An 18,526-nucleotide genomic window follows, 5' to 3' on the forward strand; every position below is an offset into this window, starting at 1 on the left:
TTGGAATAAAATAAACCTATGATTTATAAGAGCTTCAGAGAGGGGTGATAGTATCAGGTTTCCTTTAAGCTCTCAAAGAACCTGAGTTTCATTTGTTTACCAGCAGTAAACAGACTTACTTATAAAGGCTAGAGTATAAAATCAGAGATGCTCTGGTCAGAATGGTTTTATAATATTTTATTTTATGGAAAGAGAGAGATGAGCTCCATCTTCTGGCTCAGCCCCCAAGTGCCCACAATGGCTGTGGCTGAGCCAGGCTGAAGCCAGGAGTTGAGAACTCAGTCTGTTTCCCAGGTGGGTGGCAGAGACCTACCTATGGGGCCATCCCCTGATGCCTCCCAGGGTGCATGTTGGCAGAGAATTGGAGTTAAGAGTGGAGCTCAGGCTCAAAGCCAAGCACTCCAGTATGGGATGCAGACATCTTAACTGCTAGACCAGATGCCCATCCCTCTGGGTTTTCTTGATAGCTACCAGTGTTAATGATAGGTTACTGTGGAAACAGAAATACTTTGCACATTATGTGAGTTAATATGTCTAGACGGTGTTGAGCGAAACTCTTCCTTCTCTTTTTTCTTTTCTTCCTGTTTTTGCCTCAAAATTTGTGGCAAGATTGAAATGTCCAGATGTTAGCAACATTTCTCAAGCTGAGTTCCTTAGAACGCTGGCACCCGCATTAGATCAGTAACCCACGAGGAAAAAGCAAAAATGGGATTTGATGTTAAAACAATAAGAGAAAGCAAGCAAGTTGCTTTATTGTAGGGCTCAGCGGCCTGTGTTCCTAGTGCCTGTCCAGGATGGTGTGGTGTGCTGTGGTGCCCGCATTTCTGTCACGAGCAGTGCTTTTAACCTCAGGCCTCCTGAGAGCTGCCCGCTGGGCACTGCTGGTGTTCAGAGCATCGAGCGGGATCACACGGCTGGACTCTGTGTTTCAAGCTTCCACTGAAACGGGAGGGTTGCCTGTAGATTAAAATGGGAAATTGATTTTTTTAAATCTGCAAATCCATTTTTGCTACTTTAAAAGATCCCAAAAGGCCTGTTTTTATTTATAAAGTGAATATGTCAAAAGAGCAATGCTTCAGTTTTCCTGATATCTGAATAACTGATTTCTAAGAAAGGGAAACAGCTGTTGTTTTTCTTCCTCCCCTCCCAGGCCATCCACTGCAGAGCGATTCTTCCCTGCCAGGACACCCCTTCTGTGAAGCTCACCTACACCGCAGAGGTAAAGGCTACACGTTATTGACCGAAGTGAATGATCCAATTACGTCAACGTGGTGTCAGTGGTAAATAAAGACGACTGGGGGCTGGCGCTGTGGCTTAGTGGGTAAAGCCGTCACCTGCAGTGCTGGCATCCCATTTGGGCGCTGGTTTGAGTCCCGGCTGCTCCACTTCTGATCCAGCTCTCTGCTATGGCCTGGGATAGCAGTAGAAGATGGCCCAAGTCCTTGGGCCCCTGCACCCACATGGGAGACCTGGAAGAAGCTCCTGGGTTCTAGCTTTGGATCAGCCCAGCTCTCGCCGTTGCGGCCAATTGGGGAGTGAACTAGCAGATGGAAGACCTCTCTTTCTTTCTCTCTCTGCCTCTCTGTAACTCTGCCTTTCAAATAAACAGATAAGTATTTAAACAAACAGACAAACAAAATGTGACAACCGAAGCTTTAGAGCTAGAAATATTTTTTTTATTTTATCTTTTTTTAATTTGACAGAGTTAGACAGTGAGAGAGAGACAGAGAGAAAGGTCTTCCTTCCTTCGGTTCACTCCCAAAATGGCCACCATGGCTGGTACTGCGCCGATCCGAAACCAGGAGCCAGGTGCTTCCTCCTGGTCTCCCATGCGGGTGCAGGGACCCAAGCACTTGGACCATCCTCCACTGCCCTCCCGGGCCACAGCAGAGAGCTGGACTGGAAGAGGGGCAACCGGGACTAGAACCTGGCACCAGCCCCGTTAGAAATATTTTAACTCAATGGAATTCTGCTTTTGATATATAAAAATGAGGTTGTAGACCTCATTCTGAATCTCTACTTTAAAGGCAGTTTTAAACAACTCAAGTGTTAAAAAAGAAAATATGTATTATTCTGCTTTTCAAAAGAATTCTGGAACTAAAACCAAGACTTCAGGAACCATTTCCTTATTTTAACTTTTAAAAACTGGCATTGACAAGTTCCTGTAAATGCCCTCTGTAGGCCTATATACATTTATGTAGGTGTCCTAACGGCATATATTGCATGTATACATTTCCAACTTAATCCTGAAGTAGGTGCTGATAATTTAGGGGGGAAACTGGATGATAATTAATAAACACCATCCCAGAGGCTCAGTCTGCTTAGACCAAATAGAATGAAGACGAAGCTGTAGATACACACTGACCCTCTTGATCTCCGCCCTCATCCTATAACCAAACCACCAGTGTAGTGCTGTGGAATGTCACACTTGGAAGCAAAGAGTCCAGGCTTCTGTGCTGTTCTTATCCACTGAATGCCTGTGTGACCTTGGTCAACACGTACAGCCTCATCTTCGGTGGTCTCCTGTATACAACATCACTGCCTCTAGGGAGGGAGGAGGTGAAACTAAATCACCTCCTGCCTGCTGTTGAGCACTGGGCTTCTGATTGTTACAGCACTGATTGAAACGCTCCTCCTTCTGTGCCTGCGTTCCTAATGGTGTTTGAGTCCTGAGCCGTGCAAGAATACTCATGAATACCAGCACTCACTAGGGTGGAAGCTTGCTAGATCATTACTACCCAGGGGCCAGTCCTTTATGCTAGCTGTTATTCAAAATAAATCTTCCAGAATCACAGAGCTAGGATATACACATAAGTACTGTATGATTTGCCCCATAAGGATCTTTCCATGCAAATTTCCAGAGAAAATTATTTCATAGTTTTTTGGCACTAAGTTTTAGTTTCTCACATTTACCCTTGAAGTTCTTGTTTGTTGGGTGCAGTTGCAGGTTTTAAATATAAAAATGTTTGAAACTGCATTTTCTGTCCCTTTGAGTTTGTGTTGGATGTGTATGGGGAGCAAGGATGATGGCTGCCATTGCCCGGTGTGGTGCTGGGCCCCTCACTTCACATTATGTATTCCTTGCAGCAAATCTGTGTTGTTTTACTCTTGTCTGATGGGAAAGCCGAGCCTCAGGGAGACTGTTGGCCTTTGTCTGCAGTTAGTAGGGGCAGAGCTGGGATCTAAATCCAGTTTCTTTCAAAGCTCCGCTGTTATGCACAGATGAATATTTCATGTTCATTTTCAAGGAAGCCAATTTTACCTATTGTTAATTCTGTTTACAAAGATGACATAGACACAGTTTTTGAGCTCATGATCTGTTCATTCTGTAGGCAGTTAAGAAGGGTGTAACAGTTCTTTTACATACATAATTTAAGGTGCATAGAACCTTTCAGTTCTAAATAGAAATGACTTTTCTTCTCAACTAGGTGTCTGTCCCTAAAGAACTGGTGGCACTTATGAGTGCCATTCGTGATGGAGAAGCACCTGACCCAAAAGACCCAAGCAGGAAAATATACCGATTCAGCCAAAAGGTAAGCTCGTAGGGTCTACATTTTTATTTGTAGTTAGTGGAGAACTACCACTAGCTTTTCCCTATTCAGGGAGCAAAATTACTTTTGAGGTAGGTTAGAATTTAGAAAGCAGCGTTTGGCTTCTTTTGCTTTCTTCATTTCGTGTGTGTGTGTGTGTGTGTGTATTTTTAGAGAATCTTGTTCCACTAACCAGCAGTGCCGTATTGAAGAAGCAGGTGGCTAAGCAGGGAGTGTGCCTGATTCCATTTTCCCTCATTCTGTTTGGTAGCAGGCTCCCTGTTTTTTTACAGTTTCTAACTTTCACCTACCCTGGTACTACAGGGTGGGCTTATGGCTACTGAGGGTATTTACACATGAGAAAGCTATCTTAGACCAGAAAAATACTGTGTGGGACTCCCGTAAGTTAAAAGTCCTGTGTAGCTAGTAGCTGGACTTGTGTCTGTGACTTTTAATGAACAGACTGTACGTGCAAGCCTGTGTGTGTGTTTATGAGGTTTTTTAAGCTGACCTCACAATACACCGTTTTGTTCCCACCTCGGTGTCTGTGGTCCCATGCTCCCATTACTTTGGCCTCCTCCTAATGCTGGCTTATTTTGTGTCTCTAGATGAAACCAGTGTAGGTTAAAGACAAAAAAAAGGTTCGATTTTTTTAAAACTCAGGAGAATAGAAGCAGAAAACATAAGGGAGAAGCGTAATTGTCTTCTTGTGGTTTCCTGTTGGAGAAATGCTGAAAACATACCTTCTAATTCTATGTGCAGTCGTGCTTCCCCTATGCTGGAAGCTTTTCTTCCTCATGGTAAAAAAGGGAAACAGATGTTTTGAAATATTCTACATCACAATTTTGAATTTTTCAGCTCCTTAAAAATGAGAACTATCTGAGAGGTACAAAAAGAAAATATTGGTACTGATAGTTGGAAATTTTAAAGCGAATTTACTTGGTAATTTTAAGGGTGAATTGTTGCACCTCGTATCCTTTTTAAACACTAATGTAAGTGTGTGGTGTCTGTGTGTTTGCCTCCTTAGGTCCCGATACCCTGCTACCTGATTGCTTTAGTTGTCGGAGCTTTAGAAAGCAGGTGAGTTTTTGAGCACACCTTGAGTTTCTGGAAAGAGTCAACCTCGAGCATCTTGAAGCTTTGTCGGGATTAACTGGCAGATCATTTGGGAATTTCTCAAGATACTAAGCTGACAGCTCTGGAAAAATTCATACTTGATTTTAAAATTTAGGCAGGAAATTCATTTTACATTGCAAAGTGGTTATCAGTTACTTCTTAGATTTTCCAGGTATTGTAGAATGAACATGCTCTGAGCTAGATTCTATGCAGACTTGGGCATGTCACCTCCCATAGTCTCCGTCCCCTCGGCTTTGAAGGGCTGCCGTCTGCCTTTCCTACCTCCTAGCGCGATTATATGAGACAACAGGTGGTAAAACACTTGGAAGCTGATAAGTATTACAGAAATGTGAGCTGTTTTATTGACGTTTTGTCAATTACTAGAGTAGCCTTCCTTCTTAATTTTTTGTTTGTTCTGGTTTCCAAACTGAAAATTAAGAATGTCAGTCGTAATTACTTTCTTTGGATTGCTAGAAAAACGGGCATGGAAGGAGAAGTGAGGCAGGCACAGTTTCACATTCGTGCTCCAGCAGTTACTGACTACATCCAGGGCCACCCACAGCCTCTGGGAGTCTCATTTTGTTCCTCTGGAAAAAATAAATAGTAATGTGCACTTGAAAGGCATCATTCGTGTGAGGATTAACAGACCTTCCATATGTAAAGGCCCAGGCTAAATAATTATAACAGTCGTCACAGCATCTGACAGTCACAAGCTCTCATTACGTGCCAACTCCCGTACATTCTCTCTTCGCATCCTCAGAACTCTGTGGAGTAGATATAATTATCCGTTCTTATTCTACCATTGAGGAAACTGACGCTCAGTGAGTTTTGGTAAGTAACTCAGTTACAGCGCTAGACAGTGTTGGAGCCAGGACCCACACCTCGGCCCTCTGACTCGGGAGCTCCTTCAGTGTAGACCTGCCTGTGTATACAGCAACCACTGGCACTAACCTGCTGCACAAGGCCGCTGAGCTTCTGAAGTGCAGCTCATTCAAACTGTACTAAAGACACTGTTACCAATCTCGAGTGTTTATTAATGATTTCTTATATTGATGACATGTTGAAATGCTAATATTTTGCCTAACTTGGGTTAAATACCTGTTACAAAAACTGACTCAATCTGTTTCTTTTAAATGTGTATACTAGACAGTTTGGTTTTTTTTTTTTTTTTTTTTTAGACTTATTTTATTTATTTGAAAGGCAGAGTTACAGAGAGAGAGAGGAAGAGACAAAGAGAGAGATCGACCTTTCATCTACTGGTTCACTCCTCAAATGGCTGCATTGGTCAAGGCTGAGCCAAGGCAAGGCCAGGAGACTAGAACTCCATCTGGGTCTCCCACATGGGTAGCAGGGGCCCAGACACTGGGGCCATCTTCCACTGCTTTCCCAGGCACATTAGCAGGGAACTGGATTGGAAGTGGAGCAGCTGGGACTCAAACCCATCACTCATATGGGATGCCTACAACACAACCAGCAGCTTAACTCACTGCCATAATGCCGGCCCCAACAATTTTGAATTAGATAAGAGATGTGCACATTTGTGGTTCTCATTAAACTTCTGTGGGATGACACTCATTCCCGTTGCTGCCCACAGTGTGGTCTTCAGACCAGTAGCTTTGGCATCACCTGGAAGTTGGTTAGAAAAATATTCCTGGTGGCGCCGTGGCTCAATAGGCTAATCCTCCACCTTGCGGCGCCGGCACACCGGGTTCTAGTCCCGGTCGGGGCGCCGGATTCTGTCCCAGTTGCCCCTCTTCCAGGCTAGGTCTCTGCTGTGGCCCAGGAGTGCAGTGGAGGATGGCCCAAGTGCTTGGGCCCTGCACCCCATGGGAGACCAAGAGAAGCACCTGGCTCCTAGCTTCGGATCAGCGCGGTGCACCGGCCGCAGCGCGCCAACCGCGGCGGCCATTGGAGGGTGAACCAATGGCAAAGGAAGACCTTTCTCTCTGTCTCTCTCTCACTGTCCACTCTGCCTGTCAAAAAATAAAAATAAAATAAAAAAGTTTTGAATTGTATTTATTTGTTTTATTCATTTGAAAGGCAGAGAGAGAGCGAGCGTGCTTCTGTCCAGTGGTTCATTTCCCAGGTGCCCTCAACAGCCAGTCCAGAATTCAGTGTAGGTCTCCCACATGGGTGGTGGGGACCCAGCTTCTTGAGCTGGCACCTGCTGCCTCCCAGAGTGTGCATTAACAGGGAGCTAATGGAGTCTGGACTCAAATTGACTTTAGGCACTCCAACATGAGATGCAAGTATCCCAAGCGACACCTTAACCTCTGAGCCAAACACCGGACCTATCTTTTTTAATTGTGATAAAAAATATAAAATTTCCTACCCAGTCATTTTTAATATGCAGTTCAGTGGTGCTAAGTCTATTCAGATGGTGGTAAAACAGATCTCCAGAACTTTCTCATTGGATTTCTTTACCCATTAAGTAACAACTCCTCTTTTCCTGTTTCCTTTAGCCTTTTTGCTTTCTCTTCCTATACATTTGACTATTTAGATGCCTCATATAAGCAGAATCATAAATAGTGTCTGTCTTTTTTGTGACTGTTACTTCACTTGCAAAAATGTCCTCAAGGAACATCCATGTTGTATCCTTCCTTTTCCGTTTATTTGCTGCTTCTTAGACAAGTATTCAACATGTACGCACATAACAAAGTTTATACCCATCTCTGATCTGGAAAAATCTCTTATGAGCTACAACTGGGTTTCTACAGTTGGGAGACTGCAGGAGGAAGCTGGATCTGCAGAGCCCTAAGCTAACTGTGGAAATCCTTCATGTTGTGTTTTCCTTGGACCCTGACTGCCTGCTTAGGGAGCTCATGTCTGTGGCTGCACACACACCGGCGCCTTTGTCTCTCAGGCCACTTACCCTCATCCCTTCTGCATATGCCTACAGAAAATCCACACCCACTATAAGGGTTTGCGTACAAGTCTTAATCCTTCCTAGAGGGGCTGATGCTGTGGCGCAGTAGGTTAATCCTTTCCATGTAGTGCTGGCATCCTATATGGGCATCAGCTCTAGTCCCGGCTGCTCCTCTTCTGGTCTAGCTCTCTGCTATGGCCTGGGAGGGGAGAGGAAGATGACCAAGTGCTTGGGCCCCTGCACCCGTGTGGGAGACTTGGAAGAAACTCTTGGCTCCTGGCTTTGGATCAGTACAGCTCTGGCCATTGCAGCCAACTGGGGAGTGAACCAGTGGATGGAAGGCCTCTGTCTCTGTCTCTGTCTCTGTCTCTTTCTCTCACTGTGGTGACTCTGTCTCTCAAGTAAATATAATCTTAAAAAAAAAAAGAATGTTTTAAAAGTAAAGTAAAGTAAATCTTTCCTAGAACCCAGATGAGTAATTTGCTTAAATTTCTTTTCTATTAATCTTTTTAATTTTTCAGGCAAATTGGCCCAAGAACTTTGGTATGGTCTGAGAAAGAGCAGGTGGAAAAGTCTGCTTTCGAATTTTCTGAGGTTGGTTCTATAGTAATCCTTTTTTAATAATTACAGTAAACAATAGAGTTAAATTTTTGAATGTGAAATGTGATGGACTCAAGTGACAGGGTGAAAAAATAAATGTTTTGTTTCATGTAGATTTTTGGTCCATACATTTTTTATCATTTTAATTTCAAAGCAATATATGCTTTTAAGATATTATTAGGGTAATGAGACATGCAAATATATATGCATTCATTTTTTCAGACGGAATCTATGCTTAAAATCGCAGAAGATCTGGGAGGCCCCTATGTGTGGGGGCAGTATGACCTGCTGGTCCTGCCCCCATCCTTCCCTTACGGTGGCATGGAGAACCCCTGCCTTACGTTTGTCACCCCAACTCTTCTGGTGAGTGTGAATACTTCATTCCAAGTTGAGGTCTTCTCAGAAATAAACCTAGCTTGGGAAGAATCTCGGACTTGTAATAATATACATAGAAATTTTTTATCTTGTTCATATGACCCTTGTTTCTAATTTTATTGCTTATTGTGGTTATCACAAACTTATTTTTCAAAAGATAATAATTTTGACATTTGAGAAAAGAGAATATTAATGTTCAAGGTATTTTGGGGTGTTGCGGGGGGGGGGGGGAATTGCTGTGTAACAGCCATCCATTGAAGAATAATGTATCCAGGCCAAAAACTACACCATTTACACTTGTCACTTAGGTACTGCTTAAAAAAAACCCTCAGTGCACCACTCATAGGAAGGGAGTTGGCCCTCAATATTTTGCTATATTTTATTATTTTATGTGCCTTGTAAGCTACTCTAAATCCTTCTTAGAACCAAGCGAGTAATGGGTTAACAAGTAAATAAAGAAAATGAAATACACCACAGGGCACACCAAACATCTTCAACTTTAATGTATCAAGAGAAATAGGGACAGAAAGACAGTAATAGGTAAAGAACATATATGGAAGATGGAAATAGGAGAAATATTTCCTGGAAGTTAATTATAGACAAGTATACTGGCCCTCTTGCAATTGGAAGAATACCCTAGGATTTTAGGGCAAGGAAGAATGATGTTATTTTTTCAGTCCTGCATTTTTTGTTTTGTTGTTACAATGCATGTCCCTTTTGAGCTGTTTTAAGTGCCATAGTAAAATTATAGTATATTTATTGCCTGTATGCTAGATGTAATCAAATCATAAGTTAATTTTCTTTCTTTCTTTTTTTGTAGGCAGGTGACAAATCACTCTCCAATGTAAGTTAAAAGTTCTTGTTATGTTCTTTCCCTCAAAAATTGGTGTTAAAAATATGCATTGCGTAGGCAGGGGTTTAGCCTAAGATGCCTACATCCCAAATCAGAATCCTAAGGTTCATTTCCCAGCTCCAGCTCCTGATTCCAGCTTCCTGCTAATATAGATCCTGGGAAGGCAGCAGTGATGGCTCAGGTAATTGAGTTCTGGCCACCCATGTGGGAGACCTGAACTGAGGTCCTGGCTCCTAGCTTTTCTCAGCCCCAGCCCCAGTGGTCATCTGGGATTGAACCAATGGGATCTCTCTCTGCTTCTCAAATAAATAAAAAAAAATTTTTTTTTAAGGTTTATCTTATTTATTTGAAAGGCAGAGTTACAGAGAGAGGTAGAGACAGAGAGAGAGGTCTTCCATCCACTGGCTCACTCCCCAAATGGCCGCAATGACTGAATCTGGGCCAGGCCGAAGCCAGGAGCCAGGAACTTCTTCCAGATCTCCCACATGGGTACAGGGGCCCAAGCACTTGGACCATCCTTTGCTGCTTTCCCATAGCAGAGAGCTTGACCAGAAGTCGAGCAGCTGGGACTCGAACCAGCACCCATACTGGATGCCAGCGCTGCAGGCTGGGGCTTTAACCCACTGCACCACAGTGCTGGTCCCAAAAGCATTTTTTAAAAAAGAAAAAAATATATTGTGATATTGTATTGAAGATATGATCATAAAAATTATTTGGGAATTCTAATCGCAAAACATTTACAATTATGTGGGACAAATTTATGAAAATTTTATGGCTTGATTTCTTCGTATGTTTATGAAATATTTTTAATGGACTGGTAAATCAATTTAATATTTTCTAAATAATTGTTTCTAATTATTTTAACTATGCCATTTTTCATCTTTGAATAACTTCCTGAATGTCTCAGTCAACTTTTTTAAAAAAAAAACTGGATAATAATGTGAAGTTGAAAGAATACGAGTGCTTAAATAATGATTTATTTTAAGTTAAGGTAATTAATTTGACTACTAATCATTTACACGGGTTCCTTTAGGTTATTGCACACGAAATATCTCATAGTTGGACAGGAAACCTAGTGACCAACAAAACTTGGGACCACTTTTGGTAATATTTTTTTAAATTATTTTTTCTTAGTAGTTCTTTACAGATTTCTTTCCCTGCCTCCCATCACTCTGAATTGTTTCATGTGTTTATCTTGGGTTTCTGATGATGCTGCTGTCTCTGGTAGAAAGCGATTAAAAAAAAAAATTCTGGAAAACAGCTCTACATGTGCACTTCTGGAAAACAGCTCTACGTGTGCACTTTGTGGTTGTGCTCAGTTCCTGACACGTGTTAATACACTGGTGTGTGTGAACCCAGAGCCGGGGCTTACTTCCCCATGCTGCCCTCTGCTGGTCGGGATTGCCTGGACGCCACACAGGCTGTCCGCTGACACTGTGACTGCTTCACTATGTGGAAAAGCCCAAAGAAAATACTCAGGTCTTAGTGCCTAAAACAACTGTTCTCTCTGCTGTGTCAGCGATCTTGTTTTTTTTTTTTTTTTTTAATTCTATTTTTTTTTTTTTTTCAGGTTGAATGAAGGACATACTGTCTATCTGGAACGCCACATTTGTGGGCGATTGTTTGGTGAAAAGTTCAGACATTTTCACGCTCTGGGAGGATGGGGAGAACTACAAAATACGGTAACCGATTGGACGCTTACAAGCATTCATCCATAGGGTTTCAAACACTGAATTTTTGTAAACTGTCTTTTCTGAGATAGCAACACAAAAGCCATTTTACAGGCGTAGGAAATGACGCAGATGCGACTGCAATACTCAGCTGATGCAGGTGGTGTTCATGACCCAGCCTGTGTTGGAAGCTGTGGGGTCTCACTGGATCTCTACCATTGTTTTTTTTTTTTTTTTTTTTTTTTTTTTTTACTTGAGAGTTAGAGTTACACAGAGAGAGGAGAGGCAGAGAGAGAGAGGTCCTCCATCCGATGGTTCACTCCCCAATTGGCTGCAACGGCCAGAACTGCACAGGTCTGAAGCCAGGAGCCTCCTCCGTGTCTCCCACGCGAGTGCAGGGGCCATCTTCTACTGCTTTCCCAAGCCACAGCAGAGAGCTGGATTGGAAGTGGAGCAGCCAGGACCAGAACTGGCGCCCACACAGGATGCTGATGCTTCAGGCCAGGGCATTAACCTGCTGTGCCACAGCGCTGGCCCCTGCATCTCTACCATTGTGATATAGCTGGTGATGTGTTTGAATTTTCTCTAGTATGTTTATGTCATCTTAAAAAATTTTTAAGCACATAAATTCATTAATACTTACATGGATTGCAAGTCACCGGGAACAAGTTGTTTAGAATCGAAGGTCAGCCTCAGGCGTTCACCCTTGGAAAGTGAAGGAAGGGGTTTGGGATTGTTAATTGGTCTTTAAAGGAGGCCTTCATTTGGACTAACCAAGCCAGAATAGAGTTGTGTAGGAGTCAAAAAAAAAATGGGCCAGTTTCCAAAAAAAAATCAAACAAAAGGAGCCATTTACCTAGTCAGCATAACACAAGTCTCTTTTGTTAATTTTGCAAGAAAATTAACTTTGAGACGATTCTAGAAAAAGTCCAGTAGATCTTTAAAGTGCACTTTTGGTTAAGGACCTCAGTTGACTGAATAGTAAGCATGGAACTATGTGAGTGCATAATGGAAGGCAGGAGTATTTTATCGAGGTTCTGTCTCTGCGTGCTGGTATTGCTGTTGGTCATCTGTCTTCAAAGAGGCCAGGAGAAGCTTCTCTCCCTGGTAAAGGGGGCACCATCTTCGAAGGACAAGCCACATCGTCCTTCTACACTGCTGCAACTCTTCCTCCACTTGTGGAGTTTCAATTGCCTTTCACCCAAAGTAATCTTCAAGCAATAATGGCTATTTTGGGGTGGCATACTCTGATCTCTTCAAGAGAAAGTTCAGAGAGATTATAGAAACCATGAACCCTAAACAAGCAGCAAACCATTTTTCTAACATCACGTAAGTTGGGTGAATATTGCAGATGTACTCAGTGGAAATTTGTTGGCAGTATCAGCATTTGACTTCAAGGTTGCTTTCCTCAAACAGAGTAATGAAACATTATATTTATTCATTTGAGAGGCAGAGAGTGAGCTCCCATCCACCAACCCACTTCCCAGATGCCTGCAATGGCTGGAGCTGGGCCAAGGCTGAAACCAGGAATTGGGAACTTATTACAGGTCTTTCACATGGGTGGCAGGAGCCCACCCACTTGAGTCATCACTGCTGCTCCCAGGATGCACGTTAGAGGAAATTGAAGCCAGGAGCCAGGGCCGGTATTGTGCAAGGTGCTCCGAAATGGGACACAGATGTGCCAACTGGCATCCTAATCATCAAGCCAAATGCCCTCCCTGTGTCTGTGTCATTTTTAAGTGCTTCCTGAAAGCCAAATTTGCTGACTAGGCATTGAATCACTTTCCTAGTCATTTTTATAAGAATAAAGGTTGTTATTAGACAAGAAGTATCAGGGAACATGACATACATGGCCATTCTCTTAATAGATTTCCGGAAGTGTATGCCAACATACCCTACTATTTCCATTCCCCGCGTTTGTGTGAGTTCTGGATTTCCTGAAAGGCGCACCACTGCGTGGCAGTGCAGTGTAGCAGCCTTCACAGATGGGCTCCCATCTTACTCCGTGTCTTGCAGATAAAGACTTTTGGGGAGACACATCCTTTCACCAAGCTCGTGGTTGATCTGACAGACGTGGACCCTGATGTAGCGTATTCTTCGGTTCCCTATGAGAAGGGCTTTGCTTTACTCTTTCACCTTGAACAACTTCTTGGAGGACCAGGTAAGTAGTTGGCCTTTTCCGATTTCTCTTTTCTGAGGGCAGTGTCAAAAAGTAAGGGAGAATTGTAAACTGTTAACTTTGCTTCATGTCATACTTCCAGTTCCTTCTGTATGTAGCTGCTGGGGAAATCTATGTCAATGTCTCACGTTGCTTTTCTACTTAAAATTGCAAAATGACCCAGAAATTCTAAATTATGCTGCTTGACTTTTAAAAAAGAGATCTCTTTAGTAGTTTAAAAATTAAAATAATAGTATGGCCTCAATTGAAAAGTAGTACAAAAATATAAGTGAGACAAGTGAGAGTCCCCAGTTCTCCACTCCCCAGGGATGACCACAAGTAGCAGTTTTTTCTTTTTAAGGGAAGCACTTCACAGCTTCTCTTTGGCATGTCCACAGTACCAGCACCACTGCTTTTGCATTGAGAGCCATTATTGGTGACATATTGGTCACTTGAACCAAGCACTGCAGTACCACAACATTGATCTGATAAGCAGCTTGGCTGCAGAGCTAAGCTGAGAAACTACATGATCACATAACTTTTATATGGGATATTGTTATAGTTTTATTTTATTATTAATTATTGTTCATCTTTTACTATGCCTGATTTGTAGATTAAGCCTTATCATGAGTATGTATGTATAGGAAAAAAACAAAGAAGTCAGTGCAGTCCACAGCTTCAGGCATCCACTGCTGGTCCTGGAACATGTACATCCTTGGATCCAGGGGTCTTCTATACTAAGTATTTGCCATTATTGCTTAAATTTTTGTTTATTTGAGGAGCAGAAAGATACACAAAAGAGCTCTCATGTGCTGGCTGTCCAAATGTCTGCAATGGCTGGGCCAGGCTGGGCCAGGCCTCCAAAGCTGGGTGCCAAGAACTCAATCCAGGCCTTCCATGTGGGTGACAGAGACCCAGTTGTTTGAGCCATCACCTGCCACCTGCCCAGTATACAGTTGGTGGAAGCTAGGATCAGGGGTGAAACTAGAACTTGAGCTCAGGCGCAACAATGTGGGAAATGGGTTTTTTTTTTTTTTAGATGTATTTATTTATTTGATTTGAAGGGCAGAGTTACAGAGTATAGAGAGGTAGAGGCAGAGAGAGAGAGATATTGGTCTTCCATCCAATGATTCACTCCAGAGAGAGAGAGAGAGAGAGAGAGTGCGAGTGAGATTGGTCTTCCATCCAATGGATCACTCCCCAGATGGCCGTAATGGCTGGAGCTATGCCAATCAGGAGCCAGGAACCTCTTCCTGTCTCATCTTCCTGCAGGGACCCAAGACTTGGACCATCTTCTACTGCTTTCCCAGGCCATAGCAGAGAGCTGGATCGGAAGTGGAGCAGCTGGGACTTAGGCTGGCACTGGCGGTGGCTTTACCCGATATGCCACAACGCCAGCCCCTTGGGCTTCTTAACTCCTAGGTCAAATGCCTATTCCACTCCTTGGGTTTGTTTTACTCAGTATTTCAACCTACCCACAGTTGGGTGTAAGTACATGTGAATTGCTCTCCGATTTTCTGTGCCGTAATTGTGTTTCCCTATATAGGTAGGCCGAGATCATGCTGCCTGCCCCTGGTGAGAGCCATCCACTTGTTCTCCTTTGCTGGTGGACTTCAAGGCCTCCCCTCCCCTACATCTGTCTTTCTGCTTTTGTTTTCAGAGGTTTTCCTAGGATTCTTAAAGGCCTATGTTGAAAAGTTTTCCTACAAGAGTATAACCACTGATGACTGGAAGGACTTCCTGTATTCCCACTTTAAAGATAAGGTTGGATTTTAAAAGCTTTCTTATCTGTCATGCTCAAAGGTTCCTTATTTATACTATTGGTTAGGTTAATTTGAATTAGTAATAGTATTGGTTCAGGATTTTTTTTTAAGACTCACCTTGTACTACCATTTTTCCTGTTAAAAATGTGATCTCAATAACATGAACTAATGTGTGGAATTTTTCTATTTCAGAAAGAACCAAAAAGTTGTAGGGTTCCAAATCTTATTTTTTTTTTCTGTGTATTTCATTTTTAACAGAAGATGACCCATGAATATAAATGTTTTATTTTTTATTTATTTATTTTTTTTGGACAGGTAGAGTGGATAGTGAGAGAGAGAGTGACAGAGAGAAAGGTCTTCCTTTTTGCCGTTGGTTCACCCTCCAATGGCCGCTGTGGCCAGCTCATCGTGCTGATCCGAAGCCAGGAGCCAGGTGCTTCTCCTGGTCTCCCATGCGGGTGCAGGGCCCAAGCACTTGGGCCATCCTCTACTGCCTTCCCGGGCCACAGCAGAGAGCTGGCCTGGAAGAGGGGCAACCGGGACAGAATCCGGCACCCCAACCGGGACTAGAACCCGGTGTGCCGGCGCTGCAAGGCAGAGGATTAGCCTGTTAAGCCACGGCGCCGGCCTATAAATGTTTTAGAAAATGGATCTAGCTGAGGTGATATAATCATTTCACATTATATGATGTGTATATCAGAGCAGCTTATTATATCCCATAAGTGTACCAATTAAAATATTAAAAAGGAAAAGAGACTTGGCAATTATCTTGATGTGACAGAATAGACAAAATTATACAACTGAGGACTTAAAAGTTTGTTTCAGATTTTAAGAGAAAAGATTATTCTGGAGCAAACTGGTTTTCTCACTGTTCACAGGTTGATATACTCAATCAAGTGGACTGGAATGCCTGGCTCTACTCTCCGGGACTGCCTCCTGCAAAACCCAAGTAAGTACTTCCTGCCTGTGCTTTCCCTCTCATTCTGCTCTTTCTCAGAGCTCCTCAGAATGTCTTAGGGCTTTTATGCCTTCCCTAAGCTCTCCTGGTCAGTGGTGAGGGCAAAGGTCATAGGGATTTGGACCTTAGCCCTGAGACCAAAATAATAATATCCATGACTTACAAATCTAAATTAGTTTGATTTGTTGCAAATAATTGTTGAGTGTCTCCTTTTTGCACACTGATGCTAAAAGATTTAGGGAATAAGCTGCTGGCCTTTCCTCCGAACTTCTGTAATTAGAAGGATAACATTTCATGATGGAAGTATCATGTTCTTACGCCACAGTACCATCCCCCTTTCCAGAGGGGGCAGCTTAGGTTTCGTTAGATGAAGTGACTTGCCCAAGGTTGCAAAGCTAGTGATATCAAGAGTTGAGAATGAAACCATGCCAGTCTTAGCCCCAACTTAGCCCCCTTCAGCTGAGCGCTCTGCTGGGACTGGGGACCTGCACCCCGATCTTCCATGAGTCTTGTGAGGGAGCTGCCTACTGTGTATTCCGGCTTCTTGTTTGTTGCCTTTCCTTGGGCTCCCTGAAATTGCCTGCCAGCCACTCTGGCATAATATGCAGTATCTTCTGCAGATAAGATAGATGAGTCACAGTGGTGTTTGTTAAAGCACTTTGAACAGCAGGACTGGGAAGGGTTTCATTGGAAAGTTACTGGGAGTTGTGAATATGCAAGAGATGTGATCAGAGATCCCAATTAACCAGGCAGTCCTGGTATCAGAGACTCTGGAAAGAAACTGGAGAATAGAAGCCAGTGGGCCGATGGCAATAGAACTGTGTCAGATTCTGCTTTGGAAGTAGGAAGGTAGCACAAATTAGCAATAAACTTTTTAACATCTAGACAACATAACCAAAATTATAGTTTATCATTTTGTCTAGCAACTCATAATTTTAGACATACCATGGTATACATTATTAGATTAAATCTTAGGACAATTTTAGCGGAGGTGATTAGGGCCCAAAGTAATCCCAGAGAAGTGAGAAAAGAAAGGAGTAACTGAAAGGGGAGAGATCTTGGGGGTAGAAACTCAAGAGCTGATTGACCCTGGTGAGCAAAAAGGAAATAGAGTGAGCAGAGATGTAGTGGTTAAAGGTCCCTTTCAGTCTCGCACACGCTGATTGAGTGGCAGGCACTGTTCAGATGAATGGCGAATATGGATGTAGCCAGTGCAGGTTGAACATCCCTATTCTAAACACTTGAGACTTCAGGTTTTCAGAATTGGAATATTGGCATAGACTTGACTCATTGAGCTTTCTCATCTGAAAAATCTGAAATTGAAAATGCTCTAAAGTTTTTGAGTATTGTGTCGGCCTTCAAAAAGTTCACTTAGGGGCCAGTGTTGTGGCCTAGTGGGTAAAGCTGTTGCCTCTGACACCAGCATCCATATGGGTGCCGGTTTGAATCCCAGCTGCTCCACTTCTGATCCAGCTCCCTGCTAATGTGCCTGGGAAAGCAGCAGAAGATGGCCTAGGTGCTTGGGCCCCTAAGCCCACTTGGGAGACCCGGATGAAGCTCCTGGCTTCAGACCAGCCCATCTCCACTTGGGGGAGTGAACCATTGGATGAGAGGTCTCTCTCTGTCTCTATCTCTCCGTGTCCCTGTGTATAACTATGCCATTCAAATAAATAAATCTTTTTTAAAAAGTTTTACTTAGATTTTCCAGATTAGGGGTGCTCAACCCATAATAATTATAATATAATGGAAGCATTTTAATAAAAATTCCTATTAAGTGCTACGAGCAAGGACACAATTCATTGGCATGACTGTGGATTTGGATTAATTACAAAGAGTAGCACAAGAAGTAAACTCCAGAACCTTTGTGGATCTCTATCTGAGAGCCGGACAGAGGAAAGATAGGAGCAAAATAAGCTAAAAGTCAAAAGGAGCTTTCAGCAGTTAGTTCGCTGTTAAGGAAGCTGTGGGAAGAATTAACTGAAAAGTGGTAGAGCGACCAGCCGCGTGGTGCCTGAGAAAAAAGCCCCGCTTTGAGGTGAGTGTTCTCCAGGACTAACTTCAGTGTCTGGGGTAGAGCAGAAGACAGCTGGAGGAGGAGAAGGGAGAACAAGCCTTTGGCCCTTGCTTTGGAGCTAAGGAAATCTGAATGAAAAGTGAGTTCTTCAAAGGCATACCTTTGACGTCACACTGCTAGGGGATCCTTTCTGGACTTGGTTCGTTTTATACCAAAAGGTGGAGGAGCCCCGGAGTCATTCATGTGTCCAGGGATCCTGTAAAGAGACAACATCTTAGACATCTCCAAGGCACAGAAAATACTTTGATCTCCTGCAGCCCAGGCTGTTGGTGTCCATGTCGGCCTGGTTTGTACAGTGCTCTCATCTTCTGTGTGCATTTAAATATGCCTCATGTCTGTCCATGTCTCCACGTTCTCACCATCGACACTCAAGGTTAATCTGATATCATTGCTTCCTCCTAGAAGATTGCTAAAGTGTGCACTTGTGTCCACTACGGCCCCTCACAACCACTGTCCACAGTCACTCTAGAGGCCACTTTTGAAAACGAGCATGGAGTGTGGCTTCACCCGCTTCCCAGAGCTGTCAGGCTAAGGCAGAACCTTTTAACTGAGACTTCAAGGCT

General features: G+C 43.2%; 1 protein-coding gene across 2 annotated transcripts in view; it reads left to right on the forward strand.

The window, feature by feature from the left end:
* Positions 1-18,526, forward strand: part of LTA4H (leukotriene A4 hydrolase) — a 42,332-nt gene that overhangs the window by 12,654 nt on the left and 11,152 nt on the right. For both annotated transcript variants that reach the window (XM_062203092.1, XM_062203091.1), the window contains exons 4-14: positions 1,151-1,219; positions 3,429-3,533; positions 4,558-4,610; positions 8,034-8,106; positions 8,335-8,475; positions 9,308-9,331; positions 10,374-10,444; positions 10,911-11,022; positions 13,027-13,171; positions 14,829-14,932; positions 15,810-15,880. In XM_062203092.1, coding sequence (XP_062059076.1) covers positions 1,151-1,219; positions 3,429-3,533; positions 4,558-4,610; positions 8,034-8,106; positions 8,335-8,475; positions 9,308-9,331; positions 10,374-10,444; positions 10,911-11,022; positions 13,027-13,171; positions 14,829-14,932; positions 15,810-15,880 — 968 coding nt within the window. The remainder of the gene's footprint in view (positions 1-1,150; positions 1,220-3,428; positions 3,534-4,557; positions 4,611-8,033; positions 8,107-8,334; positions 8,476-9,307; positions 9,332-10,373; positions 10,445-10,910; positions 11,023-13,026; positions 13,172-14,828; positions 14,933-15,809; positions 15,881-18,526) is intronic.

This window comes from Lepus europaeus, chromosome 10 (assembly GCF_033115175.1).
Source record: "Lepus europaeus isolate LE1 chromosome 10, mLepTim1.pri, whole genome shotgun sequence".
In the NCBI taxonomy this organism is placed as follows: domain Eukaryota; kingdom Metazoa; phylum Chordata; class Mammalia; order Lagomorpha; family Leporidae; genus Lepus; species Lepus europaeus.